Source organism: Jaculus jaculus, chromosome 23, assembly GCF_020740685.1.
Source record: "Jaculus jaculus isolate mJacJac1 chromosome 23, mJacJac1.mat.Y.cur, whole genome shotgun sequence".
In the NCBI taxonomy this organism is placed as follows: Eukaryota; Metazoa; Chordata; class Mammalia; order Rodentia; family Dipodidae; genus Jaculus; species Jaculus jaculus.
The window spans coordinates 10,008,529-10,033,510 of record NC_059124.1 but is presented as its reverse complement, the minus strand read 5'-3'; the positions used below and the strand labels follow the sequence as shown (position 1 = coordinate 10,033,510).

General features: G+C 53.3%; 2 protein-coding genes across 5 annotated transcripts in view; one reads left to right on the top strand and one right to left on the bottom strand.

Moving 5' to 3' along the window:
- Clstn3 (calsyntenin 3) overlaps positions 1-12,829 on the bottom strand; it is a 33,919-nt gene extending 21,090 nt beyond the window's left edge. The window contains exons 1-10 of one of the 2 annotated variants that reach the window (XM_045139740.1): positions 12,623-12,829; positions 10,395-10,517; positions 9,895-10,090; positions 8,190-8,398; positions 7,879-8,028; positions 7,508-7,693; positions 6,826-7,107; positions 5,226-5,338; positions 1,109-1,271; positions 419-475 (exon numbers count right to left, since the gene is read on the bottom strand). In XM_045139740.1, the coding sequence (XP_044995675.1) occupies positions 419-475; positions 1,109-1,271; positions 5,226-5,338; positions 6,826-7,107; positions 7,508-7,693; positions 7,879-8,028; positions 8,190-8,398; positions 9,895-10,090; positions 10,395-10,517; positions 12,623-12,686 (1,543 nt within the window). In that variant the 5' untranslated portion in view covers positions 12,687-12,829. The remainder of the gene's footprint in view (positions 1-418; positions 476-1,108; positions 1,272-5,225; positions 5,339-6,825; positions 7,108-7,507; positions 7,694-7,878; positions 8,029-8,189; positions 8,399-9,894; positions 10,091-10,394; positions 10,518-12,622) is intronic. The other variant, XM_004668653.2, reaches the window with a different exon arrangement.
- Positions 12,830-13,419: 590 nt separating this feature from the next.
- Positions 13,420-20,758, top strand: Rbp5 (retinol binding protein 5). 3 transcript variants are annotated; one of them, XR_006634561.1, is made up of 6 exons: positions 13,422-13,651; positions 13,761-14,450; positions 14,694-14,872; positions 17,566-17,667; positions 18,141-18,256; positions 20,556-20,758. XR_006634561.1 is itself a non-coding variant. In XM_045139749.1 (5 exons), exons 2-5 carry the CDS (start codon positions 14,378-14,380, stop codon positions 18,192-18,194), a joined length of 408 nt encoding a protein of 135 aa, XP_044995684.1. In that variant the 5' UTR covers positions 13,422-13,651; positions 13,761-14,377; the 3' UTR covers positions 18,195-20,758. The 3 variants fall into 3 exon arrangements, 2 of the variants coding, with proteins under 2 accessions (XP_044995685.1, XP_044995684.1); XM_045139749.1 differs by having other exon boundaries at positions 18,141-20,758; XM_045139750.1 differs by lacking the exons at positions 17,566-17,667; positions 18,141-18,256; positions 20,556-20,758 and adding an exon at positions 17,039-17,558 and having other exon boundaries at positions 13,420-13,651.
- Positions 20,759-24,982: the final 4,224 nt, after the last annotated feature.

Genomic DNA, 24,982 nt, shown 5'->3' with positions numbered 1-24,982 from the left:
GAGAAGAGAGACAAGGAGGAAACCAGACCCAAAGGGAGAAATGGGAGAAACCAACGGGCCATGGGGAGAGTGCGAGAGAGAACACCTGTACAGGGGCATGCAGGGACACCAGGATGACTGTGCGTGAACTTCACAGATGCCCGGTCTGCACCCTACTGCATGGCTAATCCTGCCCACCAGCTTTCTGCTATGTGGAAAGTTAGAAAGAGAAACTGCTGCATTCTGTAGGCAGGAAAAAGTATCCAGAATCCAGCCAACCTACGTCCAACCTTCTTGCTCAAGGCCCTGCCCGGGGGTGTCTCCGAGGCTCTGGCCCCCTGGGGCAAGTGGACGGTCACTAGAGAAGCCGACAGGGAGCGCGCAGCGTGGCCCAGATGAGAAAGCCGGGACTCTGGTCTCCGGTTTTCGCCCAGTGTACCTTGGGTGCCATCTGTACTGTTGTCGCCTCCTTTCTCCTTCTCTCTGTTCTTCTCCTCTGGGGACAAAACGTGGCAGTGAGCTCAGAGCTGGTACACGAACGGGAAGCTTGCCCGCTCAGTATCCTGTCGTGCCCAAGCAGGACTTGCAGGCTCTCAGCAGAGTTCCCAGTTCTCCTTTTGTCATGGCCCAATCTGTCAGGCCTCTGTTGTGATAATCACAACGCATAATAAACATAACATAGTGATATAATACAATATAATTAATATGAAGAAACACAGGAGCTGTGGTTGGTGAGACAGATGCACACCTGCTCTCACAGAAGGAAAAAGTGAAAGAAATGCCTCTAAATGAGAGGACTGATGATGTCCTGAAGGACCCTGTCCTCCGGCAGGGGAACAGGCTGTGGGAATCATCACCACTTCGAGGAATGAAGTGGGAACTAACTGAAGTAACAAAAGGAGATTTGGGGCTACTCGAAAAGGAAATTCCTCCACATTGGAGATGCTGACCCGCGTAACAGACGTGCATGGAAGACCGAAGTCTCCTCCAGTGGCGATCATTCACTCACCCCACCCAGCTGCACAGAGATGTCCTCAGCTCAAGGTCGGGCTGTCCTTACTCCTCTCTTCCCGACCTCCCTTTGCAACCCTAACCCCTGCATAGTCGCTGAGAAGGTCGGGGGTCTCACCAGTCCAGCAGGCCCCAATCATGAGCGCAGGTTCCCTGCGAGGTGGGTGGATGAGGCCGCTGTCATGGATGAGGGCGGGGTCGAAGGAGATGCCATCGGCGTAGAGCGTGACAGTGGGGAACTCCAGGTTCAGGGCGTAGTGGTGCCACTCGCTGTCACACACCTGGAGGACAGGGCAACGCCAGAGCCCCGCCGCTTCCTCATCTTCAGGGAACCAGCCCAGCTCCACCCGTCTCCTGGAGACGGGGCAGTCCCGCCCAGTCCTACTTCTACCAAAAGGGCACCTAACCCAGCTGAAGGAGTAAAAGCCTTATCCAAAAGTTATGTGGTCGCCAACCCAGTGTGGAAAATTCCAGCAGTCGAGTAAACCTATAAACATGGAGCCAGGCACAGGAGTGCATGCCCAAAGTCCAGCAGGTCAGGAGGATGAGGAAGGAGAATTCCTCGAGTCCAGGACTTTGAGGCCTTCCTGGGCAACACAGCAAGCCCTTGTCTCAAATAACAAAATAATAACCAACCAACCAACCAACCAAAACTACTATAAGCAAGAAACTGTATTGTGAATATATTTTTCCAAAGGTATTTATGCGCATCTATATGGCATCTGGGTTTCCGGGATGGGATGAATGTGGCCCAACAGGAGCCCCTGAGATCAGTGCTGGCCTCTGCATGCTCCGGCAGTCAGCAAGGAGTGTGGCAGGCAGGAGAGGAAATGGAGTTCTCTGCCTTATCAGTGTCCCGGCGTCAGGTTCCCTCAAGGCTCAAGACCCTGGACTTCTTCCATTTCCACCTCTACCCACTCTTCCTAGGGGTGACCTCGTCTGCTCGCAGGAATTCAGACACCTTATTTATGCTGATCACAGGACCACCTCCATCTCCAGCCCAAATCTTTCCCCAAATGCTGGGCTTTCTACCCAGATATTTCACAGGCATGGCAGATCTAACATGTGATTATGGGAGTCTATACTTCCCCATGACTCCTTCCACACCTTCCTCCAGTGCCATCAGCAGGGGCTGGTCCTCTGGGGTCCAAACAGAACTAACATTTGGAGGGTTCTGTGTAGGGCTGTTCATCTCCACAGCCACATTCCAGGTGAGGTCCCAAGACAGGTATTACAATAATCAACTGCTCTCTCTCCTCCTCTCTCTCTCTCTTTTCTCTTCTCTCTCAGCCTATAGCTGCCCTGGAATTTTCAGTGTTCCTGACTCAGCCTCTTGGGGAATTGGGATTGCAAGTCTGTTCTTACTTCCATTCTTCTATTTTCTTTTTTTAGATATGTTTTATTTAGTTGCAAGAAGAGAGGAGAGAAGGAGAGAGATTAGGCATGCTAGGGCTTCTAGCCACTGAGAACAAACTCCAGATGGCGCACCACTTTGTGTCTCTGGCTTTACATGGGTCCTGGGGAATCAAACCCAGGACACTGGGTTTTGAAGGCAAGTACCTTAACTGCTGGGCCATCTCTGCGGATATATATATACACACACATATATACATACATACATACATATATATATGCTACTTCTTGCATCCACCTTTTCATGGGTGGTTGGGGAACTGAACCCAGGCCATCAGGCTTTGCAAGCAAGCACCTTTAACTGATGAGCCATTTCCCTATACCTTACTTCCACTCTGATATCTCTTCATTACAGTATTTCCACAGTTACCAAAGTGATCTTGTTAACATGTAAATCTGAACAGGTCATACTCCTGATTTAAACTCTTCAAAAATGGGCTTTGAACTCTCACAAGACAAAATCTAAACTGACTCCAGCTGACAGACTGCTCTGTTCTATCCAGTCATTGCCCATTTCTCCAAGATCATCTTCATGCCCCTCCCAGCTATTGTTCCTCAGCCTGACTGGACTGTCTCCATGCTGAGGTCCTTCTTATCCCATGGCCTTTGCCATCTGCTCCTCACATCCTATTCACAGCCAGCTGTCTGTGTGTCCTTGAGGACAGAGCTTAAATTTCACCTCATGCCTTCCCTAAACATCTAAGACCAATTGCTCTCTCCTTGCCGTCCCCTTTATTTCACAGCATCTATCCCAAGTTATCATTTTATATGTCTATTTTCTTCTATTCACATGTTTGTTGTTGGCTGCTAGGTATTAAGTCCAGGGCATCAGGCATGCTAAACACATGTTCTACCACTGAGCCACACCCCAGCCTTGTCTATTTAAACCAGCCTCTTCTAGAGGTTGGAAGGATAGCATGGGAAAACACAGTGAATACTTAGCATGTACAAGGCACTGGCTTTGATCCCTATGATTTCAAAAAGAAAAAGAAAGGAAAGGAAGAAAATCGCACCTTCCCATCTAAAATGTAAGCTTTGGGCTGGAGGGATGGGTTAGTGGTTAAGGGACTTGCCTGTAAAGCCTAAGAACTCATGTTCAGATCTCCGAGTCCCACGTAAGCAGTGATGTCAGCACACAATGTCACACGTGCACACAAGAAGGCGCATGTGTCTGAGTTCGTTTACAGTAGCTGAAAGCTGTGGCTCACCCATTCTCTCTTTCAAAATTAATTAATTAAAAGTTTAAAATATAAGTTCAATAAAGGCAAGCATTTTGTTCCATCTTATACTCCACTATATTCCTAGGATTAGCCAGCTGACTGAGAGGCTGAGGTAAGAGGATCACAAGTTCAAGGCCAGCCTGCCTATTGAGTGAGTTCAAGGCCAACCTAGGCATCTTAGTAAGACTTTGTCTCAAAATGAAAAATAAGGGGCCTGAAGATATAGTTCAGTGACAGAGTACTTGTTCCACAGGTACAAGAGCCCGTTAAATCCCCAGTACTGAGCTGGAGAGATTGCTCAGTGGTTAAGGCACTTGGCTTAGGTTAAATCCCCAGTACCCCAAGGATGAAAAAAGAAAGAAAACTGAAAGGATAAGCTGACAATGGAGCAACATAAGGGAAAGATTGAGAAGCAGCAAATAGACTGTCTCTTTAAAAGAAACCACATGGCTGGGGAAATGGCTTAGCGGTTAACGTGTTTGTCTATGAAGCCTGAGGACGCCGGTCAATTCCCCAGGACCCATGTAAGCCAGATGCACAAGGGGGTGCATACATCTGGAGTTCATTTGCAGTTCTCTCTCTGCCTCTTCCTCTGTATCTCTCTCTCAAATAAATAAATAAAATATTAAAAATAAATAAACTTGGCTGAGGTCAATGGAAATCTTTAAAAAAAGAAAAAGAAAGAAACCACAAACAGCAAAACCTTCTTTAGACCTCTCACAATTATCTAGTTTGCACGTTTTCCCACTCAAGTCTTCTTTCTTCCTGCCTTTCTTTTCTATTTTTTCTTTTTTGACATTTGATTATTGAACCACCCTCACAGGGCTTGTAAGAAAGATAGGAAAATGGAGACTTAAATGTCCTCTCTTGTCCTTGCAGCCGGCTTGGAGAATGAATGAGAAGACATGACTACTCCAACCTATGCAGCCAGCACTGAGAGGCAGGAGCAGGAAGACCGCACATTCCAGGCCCGCCCGGCCTCAGAGCAAGGCTCAAGAAGAAAAACCAGGCTGCAACTTGCCATTGTTGGCTCAAGAGGGGATTTGAATGTGCTTTTGCCTCTCTTTATTTATTTTTCATAATCATAGGCAAAGAGAATGAGGAATAACATTCATAGAGTGCTTTTAAGTCCATAAGGCTCCAATTACATCACTCAATCCTGCAACCACCCCAGGAGACAGAATTTTTTTTTCATGTTTGCTTAACAAGTTGAAAAATAATGAAGTGAGGCACATTAACCAAGATGCCTCAGCAGCAGGCCCCGGGCAGCTCGAAGCCTTGCTGCAGCCCTCGCATCCCTTGGTCTCCTGGTTACAGCCGAGCTAGGACATGTACCAGGCTCTAGATAAGAAGGAGATTAAACCAAACATGGCCAACTACGCCTGGTGCTAGTAACTCTTAATGCAGAAGTACTTCTTTAGGCCACAAGCCTTGGGAACTGAGAACAAGAGAACCTGGAACAGACTTCTCAGGGACGGAACATGAAGAATGAGACAAAAGACACAGCGGACCCTGGAAAATACCAGCACAGCTCTAGGACCCCTTCTCCTGAAAGTCGGCTCCGTCTACTCTGCCCTCCCAGGAGCCAGAAGCTGCCCTTACCTGCTCCAGCTTCCAGAGGAACTTCACCGGGCGGGCGCTCTCAAGAAGTGGCCAGTAGAGAAAGGCAATTCTGCAGCCGTGGACCGTCAGTGAATAGTGAGAGAAGCCATCCTCTGAGGGGACAGGGGAAGGACAAGAGTAAGGCGCAGGCCTGAGGCAAGAAAAAGGAGGAGCCGGGCATGGTGGGGCACGCCTTTCATCCCAGCACTCGAGAGGCAGAGGTAGGAGGATCGCTGTGAGTTCGAGGCCACCCTGAGACTCCTTAGTGAATTCCAGGTCAGCTTGGGCCAGAGTGAGACCCTACCTCAAAAAACCAAAAATTAAAAAAGCAGTAGGGAGAGAGTAAGAATACGGGGCTCCCTCTTCTCTCTCTCTCTCTCTCTCTCAGGCCCAAACGATAACTAGGACCTCTTGGGCACTGGCTGGCCGAAGGGGACACTGTCCAGCCTGCTCCACTCCCCACCCCCAGCTCTTCACTGCTCTTCTGTTTAACAAATACATACGAGGTGACAACCCTTTTCAGGTCAAGAGCAATGAGGTTGGAGACATGACTAGAAATAACACAGCAGGTCACAGCTGAGCCCACCCCAGAGGCATGTCCCACTGCAGTTGAGGGAAGAGGGGCACCTGCAGATGAAGCCCGGCTGCTCTCAGAGACTGGGGTAATGGTAGAAAGAAAACAGAATGGTTGCACCAGTACTCAGCTTTCCCATGTGCAGTGGAGGGGCATTCACAGGAAAAGAGACAGGGCAGGGATGCAGGGAGATTGACTTGGGTAGGCTAATGGTAATGGGGAGTCCCCCTGAACTCAGAGCAGGAGTATTGGGGCTAAATCTCAGAATTTCAAAGAGTAACAAAATAGGACAAAGCCAAGCATGGTGGCATTTGCAATCCCAGCAACTAAGGAAACTAGGAAGGGTTTTAAAATAACAAAATAACTAGTTCTTTGTATGCTAATAAACATATAAAAATTTTAAAGCCAGGTATGGTATCTGGGCATGGTGGTACATGCCTTGAATCTCAGCACTAGGGAGGCAGAGGTAGGAGGATCATGTGAGTTCGAGGCCCCTGTGACTACATAGTGAATTCCAGATCAGCCTGAGCAAGAGCAAGACCCTATCTTGAAAAACCAAAAAGAGAAAAAAGGAGAAGAGACAAAAGAAAATTTGAGTCGGGCATGGTGGCACATGCCTTTAAATCCCAGCACTGGGGAGACAGAGGTAGGAAGATTGCTGTGAGTTCAAGGCCAGCCTGGGACTGCAGAGTGAGTTCCAGGTCAGCCCGGGCTAAAGCGAGACCCTACCTTTAAAAAGCCAGGCATGATGATGCATGAGTGTAATTCCGGCATTTGGTATGCCAAGGCAGGGGGGCTGCACTGAGTTCAAAGCCAAACTGGGCGCCACAGTGAGACAAACAGAACCACCACTATCATTGGCAACTCACAAATGAACAGAGGAGATACGGCCTGTCTGTATCTGACACTGGACAGTGAGTGGTGACAGGAGCCACACAAAAAGCCAGTCTCCCCCCCCCCACCTCAAGTGAGAGAAGCCATCCCTCGAGTGGACAAGCGTCCAGCCCAGGTCTGGCAGAAGCTCACCGTTCTGGACCGTGTTACACACAATGGTCTCCTCCTCCTTCTTGCCCTTGTTGGGAGTCACACCATGCTTCATCCAGAAGGACAGGGTAAAGTGGTCACTGAGGCCATCCTGAGGCCCAGAACCCAGCCCTGCTGTGCCGCCCAGTGGCACCTGCACAGCTTGGGTACCGTTGAACCAATAGATGAGGCTGCTGTCCTGGCTGTAGTGAACTGAGAGCCCCGCTGTCCAGTTGGCATTGGGACCAGGCATAGGCAACAGGTCCACCTCCCCAGTGGCAGCACCTGGGGGAGCCAAGAGGCACAAGCATCAGGCAACAGAAGAGCAAGTGATGAAACAGAGAGAGAACTGACGGCATCCCACTGCTTCTCGTGACCTTTCAAGGAGAGAAAGATCTCTCTTCTAGAAAGAGCTCTCATTCTGCAATTCTTCATCCCGCTCAGCTACTGTTCCATAACATATCTAGTGCCGGGTCCAACAATGATGCATCTTCACCCATGCTGAACTGACCTGCCCTTGGGGCCACAAAAACTGCCCACGTGACAAAACTCCTGTGGAACACACACACACACACACACACCCCTGCGATGGCCAGAGGAGGCATGCTCTCGGGAAAGAGGCAGAGGAGGCACAAGCTGGTTGGCAAGGCGCAGGCCTGAGGCATGCTGGGGAGGCAGCACGCACCACAGAGCTTCCGCAGCGCCCTTTCTGAGTAATTGTCGCGGTCGCAGCCCTTGGCCACGTGGCTGGTCTGCAGCTCTATGGTGGCCTGAATGTTCCACAGCGGTTCATCACAGGTCTCCAAGCGGATACCAGGGAACAAAGCCAGGCTCCCAGCACCCGGCGCGTACTCAATCCTTTTGTTCCAGCCTGCACAGGTGACACAGAGGAAGAGATGGCAGCAGGTAAGATGGCCTCTCCTGCCATCGCCACTGGAACCCTGGCCCTGAAATGGCCCCCACCCTGGCCCAGCTGCCAGGGTTGCTCAAAGGGACAAAAGGAAAAGCAAACGCGACAGGTGCCGGGTGGCCGACAGTCCACGCGCCGCTCCTCACCTTGCCAGCTGGGTTTGCAGGTGGGCTTCACCTGGATCTCCACCTGCGCGTCATCGGCAGCCCTCTTCTTCCCACAGTCGTAAGCCGTCACCGTGAACGTGTAGAGCTTCTCGCCACTGTACTGCAGCTTCTCCGTGTTCTCGATGTTCCCTGGGACGGGAGCGGGAAGCCAGGAGGCAACGCTCAGTGGGCTCGGCGACTGGGAGGAGACGCCCACCCCAGCAGCGGAGGCAGAGGAGGGGGCTGGGGGGGCAGACGCGGAGCGCCGCCCGAGGCTGTCCTGGGGGTGCGGGGTGCAGGGCTGAGCTCACCATCATTGTCGATGAGGAACGGGGTGTTGGGCGTGAGGATCTCGTAGTAGCAGATCTGGCTGTACTGGGGCGAGCAGTCACCGTCAACGGCTTCCACCCGGAGGATGCGGTCGTACAGCTTCCCTTCTGTCACAGCAGCGCGGTACAGTCGCTCCACAAACACCGGGGCAAACTCGTTCACGTCGTTGACCCTCACGTGTACAGTTGCCCTGCACATACCAGAGCAGGAGAGATAAGGAAGCGTTGCCCAGCCTGCAAATGCCGAGCGAGGCGCAGGCAGGCGTCCCCACGGAGGTCAGAGCAGGGGGCGGTAGTCCATCTTAGAAAGTGCTCATCTCCACGTCACAGGACACCAGGAGGGGCCAAAGTCACGGTAGAAATCGGGTCAAACGGGGAGAGCCCAACGATACAGGGAGCAAGGAACAAGGCCCCAGGGACACTAGCAGCTAATTTTGATGAATTCTGTACAGAACAAGGAGGAAGAAAATGAACCCATGTGTACACATGTGTATCCAGATCTCTTTCAAGTTCTCTTTGTGCAGCGCACACCGCCCACGTGCACCCTAACATACACAGAGCTCTGGGTGGGGTGAGATGCGCCCTCACTAGAGTGCAAAGACAGAGGGGTAAAACAAAAAGTCCAGGAGGTCTCGCCAACTGGAGAGCTGAGAAAGACGCAGAACAAAAGCCAAGTTACAACCAGCTGTGAGAGGAGAAATGCAGGCTGCACAGAGTGGAAGGCTGTCTGACAAGTCTGAGCAGCCTTTCACGCACACGGTGCGCTGTGCATGTCAGCTGTGGCCCTTTCCCACTCACACACTTACCCAGGCCACCGGGCCAGGTCTAAGCCCTTCATGCTGAGCCCCGCACCTAGCCAAGGTCCAGGCTCCCAAGTCCAAGGCACAGGTCCTATCTCTAAATGGGAAACTGAGTCACAAGGAGCTTTCTAATCTCTAATGCCTTTTAGTGGCCTAAGAATCCTAATCTTTCTCCTATTCTCAAATACGTTAGGGGTTGGGCAGGTGGCTTAGCAGTTAAGTCATTCGCCTGCAAAGCCAGAGGACCCAGGTTTGATTCCCCAGGACCCATGTAAGCCAGATGCACAAGGTGGCGCATGCATCTAGATTTTGTTTGCAGTGACTGGAGGCCCTGGCGCTCTCCTCATCCTACCCCCCTTTCCCTCCCTCCCTCTCTCTCTCTCTCTCTCGCTCTCGCTCTCGCTCTCGCTCTCGCTCTCTGGTAAATAAAATTTTTAAAAAGAAAAAAAGGAAATCCTTAAAAAGAAGAAGAAGAAGTAAGCAGGGCACAGATGTTGGTGTCTGGAATCCAAGTCTCTTTCCAGTTGTAGCCCATGCCCTGCCCTGCCCTGCCCCTCAGAGCTGTTCTTACTCACCACCTTGTACTGAGCCCTGCAGACACTACGGTGCACACTTGTTATGCAAAACATCTCCTGCAGTCCTCTCAGCAACCTCTCCATCTCACACATCAGGAAAACCAAGTCCATAGGGCTAAGGGTGCTGTCCAGGGTCATAAGAGGCAGAGCACAGATGAAATCCCACCGAACTCTGCTGTTTACCTATAACCTTGGCCAAGGACCCCTAAGCTCTATGAATAGCAGAGGTGGGGTGGATATTCAATTTGGCATGGGCAGGGATGGAGCGGGTCTAGCAGCAGGGAGGACAGGCAGGGGACAGGCCTTTCTCACTTGTGGGACTTTTTGGTGTTGGCACCATCAGGACCCTCGCCACAGTCATATGCTTGGATGGTGAAGGTGTGCTCCTTCTGGGCCTCACAGTCCACAGGCTCCTTGGCCCGGATCAGCCCTTCACCAGTCGCCTTGTCCAGGATCACAGCCTCAAAGGGCACCCCGGACCCATGGAGCCGGAAGCCGCAGATCTCACCTGGCAATGCCGGGAGGGAAGAGGTGAAGCTCCCCACCACCTGGATCCCCCCAGTCCTCCCTCCTCACCTGGGGCAGGTCCAGCTGCCCCTCTCCTGCCACACCCCAGCCCCTCCTCTTGTTTGTATACATGAAGCACCAGTGATTAGCCTGATGTCTGGCAGGATTAGGTATGTTTAACACCTGCATGACCACCCTAGCATCTTTTTTTGATTTGTCCATTCTCCAGCACAACCCACCCCTTCCTCTGCTGCTTTCCCGGGCCTTTGCCCCCCACCCTGCCTTGCCACCCCAGCCCCAATTACCCGCATAGCGCAGGGGGGCATCTTTATCCAAGGCAAAGAGTGGAGGGTTCAGCAGGACAGTGTTGTCATTCTCCATAACGATACCCTGGTATTCCGCCTCGATCCATGGCTTGTGCTTGTTGGCTGGCCGGGTCCCAGGGAGAGGAAAGAAAGTCAGTGAGCCGGACCTCGGCTCGCCCTTGTTGATCCACACAGCCCGCACCCCGGCCTCAACACCCTTTCCACGCCCTGCTGGAGGAGCGCTTCGCAAGAGGGAGGGTTTCAGAGGGTCTGTGGTAGGCCACAACCTTCTCCTATAGCAGGATAGACAGTTTCCATGGCAACTGCCTTCCTGAGGGGGAGGGACCACTCTCTCCCCTGGGAACCATAGTCAGGAACCAAGAGAATCTTCTCCAAGGACTCCCGTGCTGAGGAAAAGTGATGACACTGGAGAAGCAGTGGTGAGCCCTCAAAAGGGAAGGGAAGGGAAAGGATGGATGAAGGGAAGAAGAGAAAAAAGACTAGAAAAAGATCAGCAAGTTCTCTGAGATCTTGATCGTTTACCCGCCCCCCCTTTCCCCATTTCAATCACAATCCCTTCGCTCTGCTCTTCTCCCAGTCAGACCCCGACCTCGGGCCACTCTCCCAGAACAAGGGAAGGGAAAGCAGGAAAGAAGAGAAGGTATATAGGCCAGAAGGAGGGGTACAGAGAGAGGAAGGGAGGGAGCAGAGAAATCAATGGCAGTGACCAGACCCAGAGGAGCCCACATCCTAAGGGATTATCGAACTGGCCTAAAAACATGACAAATCCCTCCCTAATTCCCCACCCCCACACCGAGGAGAACCCAGTCACAACTAGCACATTCCTCGTCCTTTCAGGGCCTCCAAACCCACACTCCCTACTTCTTATGACTACTCATGACTGAACCCCGATTTTTCTTCTCCCCTCAGCCCCAGCCAATCCAAGACAAGCACAGGGCTCAGCCCCATTCCTATCACCCCATATTCTACCAGACTGTTCAGTGGGGGTCTTCTCCCCAAGTCCAACCTTCAAGCCTGGTGAGAGGCTTTGGAAGAAAGCACACGCGTCTCTTCCCCTTCTACCTCACCCCTGTGTCCTACCTAATCCTATTCTGCCCTCCCGAGCTCCCAAAGCCAGATGTAGGCAAGGAAGGATGTATCACCAGAGGGAAACTGAGTCACCAGAGGAACCTCACCCCAGTACCTCATGATGAGCAACCAATTCTGATCTCCATTCCTCTCTAACCACACCTGGACGGATGTCCCGGTATGTGCAGGCCTGCCCTTTTCTTGCTGATGACCAGCAGAGCCCCCTTCACTAATGGCTGGGCAGGAAGCCACAAGATGGTGCACAGGAGGCCGCACAGGAAGTGGCAAGAGCCAGGCGGAGATGCTGAGGCAGGAAGGGCTGAGGATGTCAGGCCCTGCAAGCCGGCTTCTCTCCATGGTCCCTGGGCTCAGAGCCCTGTCCTTCTCTGACTACCTGGTGCCCCTGGGTCTGCACCTCCGCCCTCACTCCGAGGCTCCCTTGCTCTTCCTTGGCAGCGTCTTGCTCCATTCCTCACCTTTCTACTTCGCTTCCTCCCTCTTTCTTCTGTCTCCATCTACCTTTCCCCATCCCCTTCTTCTCTCCCTGCCATGCCTCATTTTCCTATTCTCCTCCCCAGCTTCCCTTCCCTCCTGGCACCTGGTGACCCCGGCCCCCATTTCTGCCCCTTCTTGTCTCTTCTCTTTCGTCCACCAGAGCCTCTGCCCTCAGTGCCCCCTCCTCTGACAGCCTCACCCAGCTGAGTTCATCTGCTGTGGGCCAGAGAGGACAGCCAGCTAACACACCAGCCAGCCAATGCACAGGCACACGCACAAACCTACGTGCTCCGAATGGCTGAGCCGCAAGGGACCCTCTCCCTGAGGATGGGGACAACCAGGTGGATCTGTCACAGGAAACAGCCGCTGAGCCCTGGCTGTCCCCCTCGGGACGAGCCCTTCTGCGCAGGGGAGGCAGCTACCCGCATGGGGGAGCTGGGGGAGGGGCAGGGAGACCCCCCCCAGGAGGGAATGGGGGACCAAAGAGGGGCAGCGGGAAAAGCGCACGGGAGGAGGCGAGCCAGAGAGGAGGAGATGGGAAGCGAGCGAAGGGAGAGGGGCAGGTCTGAGGCAAAGGACGCGAAGGAGGGGACACCTGCCAGGGGCTCGAGCACCCCGAGGCCCCCTCCCCCGCCCCCTCTCACCTTTGTTCCCCGCGCTGGGCCGCAGCACCGAGGTCAGCAGGAGAGGCAGCAGCAGCGGGGTCATGGTGCGCTGGGCAGCGCCGCCAAGCCGGGCGAGGCTGCGGGAGCCAGGCTCGGGCAACCCCGCCTTGGGGAAGGGGTGCCGGCGCTGCGAGGGGGTGGGGGGCAGTGACAGAAAGGACCCTGCCCCGCACGTCGTCCACGGAGCAGAGCCCGGCGCGGCGGCTGGGACGCGAGGCTCGCCTTCAGCCCAGCTCGCGCGCCCGCTCGCCCCCCCGCGCCCCTTCCCCGCTGCTGCAGGATGACGTCACACGGGCCGGCCACGATGGACGGGGCCGCTGGCCAATCGAGGGCCCGGGGACGCCAGGTGCTGCAGGGGGGGCGGGAGCGAGGGGCCCCCGGAGCTGGGGCGAGGGAAGGTGCTAGGTCCTCCCCCCCCCCCGGCTGCGGTTTGAGGGGGCCTTGGCCCCGCGGGGGCTGGGGAGGAGGCCGGCAAGCCAGCGAGGAGGTGGCAGATGGCAGGGGCGCTGCAAGGCCGATCTGGAAGCCTGGGGGGTGGGGAACGTAGACGTCAGCGGGCCTGCGGGGGGCCAGGAGGGGCAGCACCCACGTCACCCAGCCCCGAGTCTGCACGCCCCTCTTTGCACAGCCCACTCCAGCAGCTAGTTCGGCGGCGCGCCTTCCGTGTGAGCATGCGCAGTCCCAGCCTCTGAGCGGGGGGGGGGGTGGCCTGCGGAGGGTCGCGGGGCGATGGCGTGGGCTGCACGAGAGGGAGGGTCGTCCTGCGCCACTCTCGACACACACCCGTGGAGGGCAGGGATTCCAAGCCTTCCTTTTCCCGTTCCCTACCCTCCCTGAGTCCCCTCACCTTAAGGGACACAGCAGGTTGGGGGGGAGGGGAGCAGTTGAGGGGCAGACAGTCGTTATCATCTCGGTGTCCCCACACCATCTGGAAAGTGTAGCTGGGGGGCGAATGATGTCACCCAGGACTCCCGACTGACAAGGAAACCCTGGGTCCCAAACCAAAGAGTAAGGAATTTTCAACCAATAGCCAACCAAGCCCCTTCCTCGCCTTCTGCCTCAGAACCTTGAACTCAACACCGACCTGGCTGCCAATTTCTCTATCTCCCTCTTTCAGGCCCTGCAGGACCAAGAACCGCCATGGAGACCCAGTTCAGCGGACAGTCTCGGGGGCTATGGAGTTTCAGGCTCCAGGGCTCCACTCACCAAGGCTCTTGGCCACATGGTTGTCCCCTTGTCCCACTTCCTCCCCTCACACCTTTCAGTACCCCCACACCCCCTCCCCAGTCCTGGGATCTGGCAAGCTCGCATCCCCACCCCACACAGCCGCATCAGCCACAGCTGTCTCCAGGAGGAGCCTGTATCTCAGAGCTTGGGGACAGTCCCAGGACTGCCAGAAATGGAGAGTGAAGGCCAAAGCTTCAGTGCCAATGAACTTGAACCCTCAGAAGCTCCAAGTTCTGATGACCAACCACCCCCCAATGCTGCTCCAGGCTCCTTTCTGGGGAAAAGCTGAGGCCAGGCCTGACTTTGCCCAGTCCCCACCTCTCCAGGCTGCAAACACCAGCCCCAAACTCCTCACGAGGGGGTGGGGAGAGCACCGGCTCCATAAAAGCCTGCCTGGCTGACCCTGTGCCCGTGTGGACAGACTGGCCTGGCGTCTGTGACCCTCCCTTGGCAGAGAGCACCCCTGGCAGCACCCCGGTCCTGCGAGCATCAGGGTCAGCGTGGACAATGCCTCCCAACCTTACGGGCTATTACCGCTTTGTCTCACAGAAGAACCTCGAGGACTACCTAGAGGCCCTAAGTAAAGACCTCGCCCTCCCATGCCCTCTATGTCCCCCCCTCCTCAGGGTCCCGTTGAGAAGGGGCTTCGCATGCTTCGCTGGTCAATGCGGGGCTCAGGCACCTGGCCGTGTAATTAGGCTCCTTTTCCAGCCAAAGCGCCCTTAGGAGGGAGGAGGGGGTGGCTCAGGGCCCTGGCAGTGTGGCTGCAGGCAGGGGGTGTCCCGCTGGCCAGCAGGGCCCTTACGGAGACTCTGCCCCTCAGACCTCAACGTGGTTCTGCGGAAGATAGTGCTGCTGCTGAAGATGGACAAGGAGATTGAGCACCGGGGCGAACGCATGGTTGTGAAGACTCTCAGCACTTTCCGCAACTACGTTATGACTTTTGAGCTGGGAGTGGAGTTTGAGGAGGACCTCAGGATGGTGGACGGGCGGAAATGCCAGGTACTGCTCCTCGAGGTGGAAGGACGGGGGCAGGATGAGCAGGTGCCTCCTCCCAGGTGACCCCTCTCGGCCAAAGCCAGGGGCGTGACCACCACAGCAGGCCATGGGGTTCCCTAGGTACCAGGCTCTGGGACCAACATGCTCCTGGTGTTCCCCTGACTCTCCCCTACTTCTTCCTCTTACCATCAGTCACAGGGACAAAAAGAGCAAGCCACCCCCAGGTCAGGGAGCAGATATTCAGTCACCCAAAAGCCAGGGACACTGTGTGTTGCCAAGGTCCCTTGAACTTTGCCTCTTTCCTGTATTTTCTTTTGACCTATTAGCCCTATTAACCACGTAAACTGGACACCCGCCCCCCCCCCCAGTATTTTCTTCTTGGCTTTTTTTGTTTGTTTGTTTATTTTTTGTTTTTCAAGGTAGGTTTTCACTCTAGCTCAGGCTGACCTGGAATTCACTATGTAGTCTCAGGGTGGCCTTGAACTCATGGCGATTCTCCTACCTCTGCCTCCCGAGTGCTGGGATTAAAGGCATGCGCCACCATTCCTGGCTCCTTCTTGACTATTTTTTTTTTTTTTTTTGTCTATGCGCCACTCTTGAGCTAAGTCATCAATATTTCGTGTTTCTTCTCCCATCTGTGAACTGACCTTGACACTGGTTCTCCAGCCAGTCATCACCTGAGCTCCAGGGTGATGTGTTCAACTGCATGCAAAATATTTCCACTTGTGCACTCAAGGTTGAACTTGAATTCATTATCTCCTTACTCAAAGCTCTTCCACTTCCATATTCTCCATCTCTGTGAATGGCACTCACCAGCCAGGAGTTAGTTATTAATTAATGCCTCTTACATATACTACACACACACACACACACAACACAAAACCACCCAGGATCTTGATAACCCTTTGCACTGGTCAATGTACCAGCTACTTGGCTTTTTAGTTTTCTAATAGGGCTCTTACTAGAAATGCTTTTTTGTTTGTGTGACTTGCACCTATGACTCATTTTATGTCTGTAGTATATCATGCTAATGATTGTCTGTCATACATTCTTTCTTAGCCTTTCTCACTGTTACTACCTTAATTCAGGCCCTCATTTCTCACCTGTTACCCCATATTGGTCTTCATATTTAACACACTCTGCATAACCTAACCTGTAGCCACAGGATCCATCTGAAACGTAAAAATGGCCATGTCATTCCCTGGCATGAGCCTCTTGATGATGGCCCATTACATTCTAGATCAAGGCCGCTTGCTTCAGAGGACACTCAAAGACCTTGGCAAGCAGCTAGCTTCTCGTGGTATCCTCACAGATGCTCTGGGTTTCAGCCCTTCAGAAATATCTACCCTTTTTCTTGCTTCTGCAATATTTCTTTCTTGATTGAAATCTTCCATTATTAACCATAGCTGGTAGCACCGACCTGTATAATTGCAGCTAGTCCAGAGAATTGCATGTTCAAGGCCTACTGGTTACAAAATGAGTTCAAATTAAGCCTAAGTAAGTTAGTGAGGCCCTTACTCAAAATAAAAAGTAAAGGGCTAGAGAGATGGCTGTCAGTTAAGGTAATTGCCTGGAAAGCCAAAGGACCCAGGTTTGATTCCCCAGAACCCACATAGGCCCAATGCACAAGGTGGCACATGATTATGGAGTTCATTTGCAGAAGCTGATGGCCCCGGCATGCCCATTCTCTCTCTCTCCCTCCCTCCCTCTTCCTCTCTCACTCTCAAATAATAAATAATAAATAAAAACTATAAATAAATAAATAAAAAGTAAAAAGAGAGCTGAGAATATTATAGCTCAATAGTAGAGGCTAGGCATGGTGGTGCATGCCTTTAATTGCAGCATTTGGGAGGCAGAGGTAAGAGGATTGCCATGAGTTTGAGGCCACCCTGAGATTACAGAGTGAATTCCAGGTCAGCCTGGGCTAGAGTGAGACCCTACCTCGAAAAACCAAAAAAAAAAAAAATAGCAGAGCACTTGCCTGGCATGTGCCAGGGCCTGTGCTCAGCCCCCTCCACGGAAGGCAAGGCACTCTCCCCAGTTGCAGCCTGATTAACTCTGCCTTCGAATGGCCCTTTCCTCCCCATCCGAATATTCTTGTGTTGACCTGTGCACTGTGCGCTCTCGAATAAATAAATAAATAACATCATTTCCTCTCTTGTTATGCAGGTCTTACGTACCAGCCACTGTGAAGTCAGGATAACCGTGGCCACTTTGGGTCTGGAAGACAGCATTCCAAAGCACTCACCCCCCCCCCTTCCTCAATAGTTCCTGAGCCTTGCAGGGTGTGACAGAGATGTCTCACTTAGCGCTGACCACTCCACTGCCCCTTCTTCCTAGCACTTTAACGAGTTCTTGAGTCCCCAGTGGTCACCACCGCCTGAAGAGCAGAGTGTCTCTAAGAATATGTCAACTGCCACTGACACCAAGAAAGAAGAGAGGAGCCTCCCAGCAGACCTCCCGTCTTTCTCAAAGTCTCTCCGACCATCCAAAGTTCTTATCTCCATCCTCATCGTCTGTGTCCCCATCTCCACCCACAGTTGTCTTAATCCCCCCCCTTCTCTTCCCCAAAGGTCACTGAAGACCACTCAGCCCTTCAAAAGCTGGGGAGGGGAGTCCTGCTGAACGAAGAGTGATTGGAAAGATTTGGGGTGTCCTGCCTCCAACTTTTCTTTCATCCTGCCTTCCCCCTGTAGACCATAGTAACGTGGGAGGACGAGCAGCTGGTGTGTGTGCAGAAAGGGGAGGTTCCCAACCGGGGCTGGAGACACTGGCTCGAGGGAGATAGACTGCATCTGGTAAGTTGATACAAGAGAGAGGCCCAAACGGGTATGTCTGGGAGAGGCCCTCCTTTTGTCTGCAGCGCAGAATTCACTTCAGATGAAGCCCATAAATGATACTGGAGAGAGAGAGAGACAGTCATTCCACGTTTCGGACCTAGCATCCTTCCTTCCTCTTCCATACAAGAGGAGGATTCAAAACACTAATACAGCTGGGTGTGGTGGCGTACGCCTTTAATCCCAGCACTTGGGAGGCAGAGGTAGGAGTTCAAGGCCACCCTGAGACTACCGAGTGAATTCCAGGTCAGCCTGGGCTAGAGGGAGGCCCTACTTGAAAAACAACAACAACAAAAAAAAACCCACTAATACAATCCCCATATGTCAAAGGCTGCTGTTCCTGAGAGATTAAATGAAACTTGAGAACTTGAGGAACAGAGTTCCCATGGGAAAGAACCTCCTTTCCTCTCCTCATCCTCCTCCTCTGTCCTCAGGAGCTGACCGCGAGGGACGCAGTGTGCAAGCAGGTCTTCAGGAAAATCCGGTAGCCTCAGAGGAACGGAGTCCCCGCCGACAAGCCCAGTCAAAATCTTAGTCCAACCCAGGCTGGGTAGGTCAGCCTCCCACCTCAGACCACTTGCCCCCCCCCTCCAGTTCCTCTTCACTCCCCGTGTTAATCTGTAACTGGAAGGCTCCACAGTCCTTTCTGCCCACACTCCACTGGCCAACAGTGGCCTCTTCCAGGTCAAGGTCTGGTGTCGCAGGTGACAGACATGGGCAATGGGGAAATAATCTCTCCAGTTGACTTGACCTTTTACTCCCCTCGGAGCACTTGTGGGTAGTGAAAATGTTGTTCTGGGGAGCCTAGGACTAGGTTCAAGTTTAAATAGAAGGTCCTGGTAGTCTCTGTGTTCATGTCCTCCTCCTCCTTTTTGTTTTATAAACTTCTTAGACAGTCTCATATAGCTGAGGCTAGCCGCAAGCTCACTGTGTAGCCAACAATGAACTTGATCTTGTCACCGCCTTCAGAGTGCTAGGACTACAGGCGTGCCCCACCGTGCCTGCTTCGCAAGCTCATGCTAGGACTGCAGGCGTGCCCCACCGTGTCTGCTTTATAAGCTCATGCTAGGACTACAGGCGTGCCCCACCATGCCTGCTTTATAAGCTCATGCTAGGACTGCAGGCGTGCCCCACCGTGCCTGCTTCGCAAGCTCATGCTAGGACTACAGGCGTGCCCCACCGTGCCTGGTTTATAAGCTCATGCTAGGACTGCAGGCGTGCCCCGCCGTGCCTGCTTCGCAAGCTCATGCTAGGACTGCAGGCGTGCCCCACCATGCCTGCTTCGCAAGCTCATGCTAGGACTACAGGCGTGCCCCACCATGCCTGCTTTGCAAGCTCATGCTAGGACTGCAGGCGTGCCCCACCATGTCTGCTTTACAAGCTCATGCTAGGACTGCAGGCGTGCCCCACCGTGCCTGCTTTACAAGCTCATGCTAGGACTGCAGGCGTGCCCCACCGTGTCTGCTTTACAAGCTCATGCTAGGACTGCAGGCGTGCCCCACCATGTCTGCTTTACAAGCTCATGCTAGGACTGCAGGCGTGCCCCACCATGTCTGCTTTACAAGCTCATGCTAGGACTGCAGGCGTGCCCCACCGTGCCTGCTTTATAAGCTCATGCTAGGACTGCAGGCGTGCCCCACCGTGCCTGCTTCGCAAGCTCATGCTAGGACTACAGGCGTGCCCCACTGTGCCTGCTTTACAAGCTCATGCTAGGAATCAAACCCATGGCCCCATGCACGCTACGCGGGGCTTCTACTTACTGAGCTGTAGCCGCAGCCCCCTGTGTGACCAACAGAACGAGGCCCGAGGTGTGGTCGCCACCCACAGAGCGCCCCAGACTGTACCCCACGCACAGCTGCGGATGTCTGGTGTTCACGCTTCTGTCCTACTTGCTGAAGAAAAGGAAAGGGCTGAGCAAGACCTTCGTCCAGTTCTGGGGGAGGCTTCAAGCTTCCAAACAACGCCCAGACCTCTATGGCGACCTTCAGAACAACAGGCAGCAAGAAGGCCAAGGGGGACTGAAAAAAGGGACGAAGCTACCGAGGGATGAGGAGCATCTGGGGGTGAAAGTGGCAGGAAGGAGGCCAGCAGGCGTGACTGTAGGGACCCTCTGCTAGCAAGGCTGGAGGCAGAGGACAAGGGAGACGGCTGAGGAGAGCAGGACCTGTCCACGGATGGCAGAGTCGCTGCTCTGGAAAACAGCGCAGAAGAGAGGAGCTGGTTCAGGGTCAGGGCTAGCTCAGCCTCTACCCTACCTCCGAGGGCCTTGGTTCTTTCACAATAGAAGTACTGTCGAGCAAGTGTCACAGAGAAAGGGGCTCAGAGTGGGGGTAAGGACAAAGCCAGGTGGAGGGATGGAGGGTAGAGGTTGGAAACCCCCTGGAATCCAGGTATGATTGTACACAGGTAAAATCCAGGCTCTTGGGAGATTGAGACAAGATCATCAAGTTTGAGGCCAGTGTGAACTGTGTGGTGAGGTCCAGTACTTAAAATAATTAATAACAACAACAGTGGTAATAAAGTACCAGGTGTTGTGAGGCATGGCTCACAGAAAAGCAGTCACTGGGCTCTGGCCAAGAACTAGGTCGGACCCTGTGATAGGCCTGGGTTAGACTGAAGAGTTTTCCTCTGGCCAACCTCTCCCTGAACATTCTGAGCACAGCGGGAAGTTGATGAGCCACTGAAAGCCACCAACAGGACCTCCTCGGATCCTCCTGAGGCAGTTACAGTTGCCTCGCTAGAGAGGAGAAAGAGATCGAAATCGGCCAGGGAGCAGAGGGCTAGAAGCAGGAAATACCCTTGAGCCTGTAAGGAGGAATCTGGTTTCTCCTCATGTCTTTTTCCTAAAGGAATCCCCCTCCCTGGAAACCTGAAAGAAAGCTGTGAGTGAGACTACAAGGTGCCTGGACACCTGGCATGGGGACTGACTGGACTCACAGGCTCAGCCCCCGCCCAGGACGTTCCCATAAAAGACCCTGACCAGCAACTCTCCCCACTGCCTGGAACCCCCTCCTGCCTTCTTTCTTCCATAATAAAATCTTCTTAAACTGTAGTTTGTGGCGTTTATTCTTCAAATTCATAAGATAAGAAGCTGGAGTGTGTTACTGTGGCCATTTGGCACCCTAACTCCTGGGTCAGGGCCCAACCAAAGCCAAGAGCGGCTCCGCCACCCTCATAGACACCCCAGCTTCCCATGTGCCTGCCATGTTCCTTCTCAAGCCAGCACCCCAGTCAGCAGCCTTGGGGCTCTGAGTTCAGGGGTCTGCCCGCTGTTCTCACTGCATCCTGCTAAAGGGTCTGCCTCGGGAGCAGGAAAGCTCCTCGCTGTCAGAGCCAAAGTGTGAAGTGGGTGTAGGTCCTCAAAATTCGCAGTGGGGGCTGGGGAGATTGCTCGGTGGGGGAGAATGCTTGCTGTACAAGCTTGCGGACCTGAGAGGGGCCGGCTGCCCTGAGTTCAATTCCCCAGCACCCACATAAACATCTTCGATTGGCCGCACATGCTTGTAACCCCAGCCTTGTGGGACGTGACAACCCCAGAATCCCTGGGGCTCAGTTGCAGGCTCACCTCACTGTGACATGATGCTCCCCAGCACTCCCACTGCAGGCCCCATCCTCCGTCCGACTGTGTGCCCCCAAGACCCCCGAGACCGTTCATCCGGGAGACTCCTAAGGAGCACAGCAGGCACAGAGTGATTGAGGGGTTCAGGGAAGCCGCCCAGGAAGCCTCACGCTACCAAGACTGAGCAGCCAGGGTGCTGTTTTCCCTGTGGGCAGCAGGGGGCGCGACTCTGCAGCGGAAACCAGAGGTCCTCCCAACTCAATTCTTCCCTCCTCCATCACCTTTCTCCCACCCCGCCCACTCCACCCCCCCCACACCCCATTTCCAAACCCATGCACTGCCCTCCCAAGACCTTGCCCCTCATTCCAATCTAGCTCCATTGATCCTTACAGGGAAGAGATTGCTGCCAGGGGGACCCGCATGGAAGTAAATAAAAGGCAGGGAGTGCTGGAGAGATGGCTCAGCAGTTAAGGTGTTTGCCTGCAAAGCCAAAGGACCCAGGTTCAGTTCTCCAGGACCCACATAAGCCAGATGCACAAGATGGTGCATGCGTCCAGAGTTTGTTTGCAGGGACTGGAGTCGCCCAATTCTTTCTCTCAAATAAATAAATAAAAATAAAAATATTTTTTTTAAAAAAAGAAGAGGGCTGGAGAGATGGCTTAGCGGTTAATCGCTTGTCTGTGAAGCCTAAGAACCCCAGTTCGAGGTCGATTCCCCAGGACCCACTTTAGCCAGATGCACAAGGGAGCACACATGTCTGGAGTTCGTTTGCAGTGGCTGGAGGCCCTGGCATGCCCATTCTTTCTCTCTATCTGCCTCTTTCTCTCTGTCTGTCGCTCTCAAATAAATAAATAAAAATTAAAAAAAAAGGGAGAATGCAAGGGAGGACTGAAGAGATAGCTTAGTGGTTAAGACATTTACCTGCAAAGCCAAAGGACCCAGGTTCGATTCCCTAGGACCCACATAAGCCAGCTGCACAAAGTGGTGCATGCATCTGAAGTGCATTTGTAGTGACTAGAGGCCCCAGCATGCCCATTCTGTTTGTCTCTCTCCTCCCTCCCTCTCTCTCTCTCCTTGCAAATAAATAAATATTAAAAAAAAAAAGAAAGAAAGAAAAGTCAAGGAGAGGCGATAGCCACAGATGGAGTGAGCCCCGTTCTTGGCCCTTCCTAGGGCATTCTAAATTATGAAGTGGGCTTTGCTGATCAGAGTTTTAGATCCCAGGGACATGATCAGAAATCCAGAATGCTCATTTACATCTGTAAATGATGGAACAGCTACTCTCCTACAAGGCAGGGCCCCTGTCCCGACCCTGAGGCCAAGATGCCTGACCAGGAGCCAGTTGCCTTCCCCCACCCTCAGATCCCAGCCACCAGGGTGGGCCAGAACCAGTTCCGTGGGCACCAGTGCTCTTGGATGAACACCCACTGCACATCAGAGGGCACTCAGCCTCCACGGGATGATGGACTGACCTTCCCTACCTGCCCTATATCAAGAGCAACATGGCCCCTTCTTCACAGCTTCCAGGTCTGCCATCTTGCTGGAGGGTGAGCATCCTGCTCCCCTACCCAGAGGGTCACCTCATAGCCAAGTGCCATAGGTTCATAGATAGGTCACTTGCCACGGAGTTGCCCCCTACTAGAGCCCCAGACTATAATATTCCAACATAGCCCAACTCCCGGTGCCCAAAAGAGTCTGTGCACCAGTGTGGAGGAGCCTCGTTCTGCTCCTGTGTTGGCCACTCTTGCTTTCCTGCCAGCCAAGGGGAAGCTGAAAGGCAGGGAAAGGAGTGCCAGCCACATGTGTTGGCTGTACAGTTGGCCTCCACTCCTCCTTCTGTCCCCCAGAACTGCAGAACTGCCTGGGGCTCACTTTCCACACTGATTGGGTTACAGCCTCTTTCCTGTCCAAGCCTGGGCTAACAGCTTCTTCAGAGAGATAGAGACAGAGAGAGAGAGAAAGAATTGGCATGCCAGGACCTCAACCACTGCCATCGAACTCCAGGCGTTTGCATCACCTTTGTGCTGACGTGGGACCTGGAGAGTTGAACATGAGTCCTTGGGTTTCACGGGAAGTGGTTAAGCGCCTTAACCACTAACCCATCTCTCCAGCCAGTTGTGGCTTCTTCATGGACCAAGGCAGGTGGCAGCAGGAGGAGCTAGAGACACCTCTGGAGGAGTCACTGCTACAACAACCCTGTGTGGCCCTTGACGAGCTGCTTCACCTCTGCGTGCCCACATCTCATCACCAGCTGGCCCTCTTCAGCTCCCTGTCGGCGATGCTCTTGCCTTCTGCACCAGCCCCTTCCCTTGGCCTCCCCCTTCCTCTCTCTACCTATTTTAGGAAGAAGTTTGTTCCATGTCCTTTACACAGCAGCAAGAAATCCTTTGTCATCCTTAGACTAAAGTTTACCCTGCTGGGTCCCCAGAGCTGAGAGAACACATTTGGAAATGGGTGACCAGAGGGCAAAGCCCCCTCGCCGTGAGGCTGCTCCCCATCCCAGTCTGGGCTTACTGTCCCCACAGCCACTACATGTCTAAGTTTTACAGAAAGGATAAGGTGGACTGTTTGAATAAGGGTTTACTAGTCTTGGAGGAAGAAGAGGGCAATGGAACAGTGAAATACACAGTGTGATTGGCTGAGGCACAAGTACCACCCTGCCCATGGGTTCTGCATTGGGTGGCTGGGATAGTGCACTGGGCAGCAGAATCTCCACACTGAGTAAGCTTAGTGCATAGGCAATGTGCTTACGGAGACTTGACTTGGGATGTTCCTGCAAGAGAAGGTGGATGTACGGTCCGTGAGGTTTAGAACAGGACTCCTCAGCCTTGGAGTGCACTCCCTTAGGAAATAAACTCGTGTAGGATTCTCAGGACACGCAGTGATTAAACTCCATTAGGATAGTAAGATTACCTGAGGCTTCTCTAACCTGCCTCTCTCCTTTTCAACAACTCCTTGGGTCTTATTAACTCTTTGCTCTCCTACCTAAGCCTCGCCTCCCCTTGTATGTGGCTCCCTGTGGGTTACACCTTGTTCTGCCCAGTGCCCTCCCTGACAGCTGACTGTCTTTATATCAGAACGTGCTGTGGGAGCTGCTGGAGTGGAAAAGCCATCAGCAGTCCTATCTGGATGTGAACCCCATGTATTCCATAGCCAACCTACTGTTCAAGAGATGCCCACTGGTGCAGCCATGGCATAAAGGTTATGGGGGTAACCAACTGCTTTAAGATTGGATTTGGACCCACTTCACAAGAGTACATCCATGCCTGATGCTGTAAGCCCAGCAAAAGCCTGTGGCTAGGGACATGGACCCTAGGGGGAACCTACCACTATGGTTATGCTAAATGGACAGTGTGTTCAACGGCTTTCCAAATATCTAATCTGCTCCCATAGATTAGTACTTCTTGCAGCCTTGACCCCAGAAGGCCAGGAATAAGAGACTACTGTGTGCTCAGCCTTAAACGGGACATCTAAATCACTCCCTCAAGGCTCAGGGAACTTCACAGAAGAGGGAGTGAATTTAAGAGCAGAAGGATTGGGGGGGGGGGGGCAAAACACTGTCTTCTGGACACAATATGGCTTTACACTCATGAATTCACAACACCTGTGGATTCCTGAAAAGATTGAGCCTGTGGATATCTCATCATGCATGGAGGAAGAGATCCCTGCACTGGAGCCTTGTGAGAGGCTCGGAGTCAAGAGCGCCCTTCTAGATGC

Coding starts and splice junctions, on each gene's coding strand:
- Rbp5 (XM_045139749.1), top strand. CDS start 14,378: ATGCCTCCCAACCTTACGGGCTATTACCGCTTTGTCTCACAGAAGAAC. Junction 14,451..14,693: donor GGACTACCTAGAGGCCCTAA/GTAAAGACCTCG, acceptor TCTGCCCCTCAG/ACCTCAACGTGGTTCTGCGG. Junction 14,873..17,565: donor TGGACGGGCGGAAATGCCAG/GTACTGCTCCTC, acceptor TTCCCCCTGTAG/ACCATAGTAACGTGGGAGGA.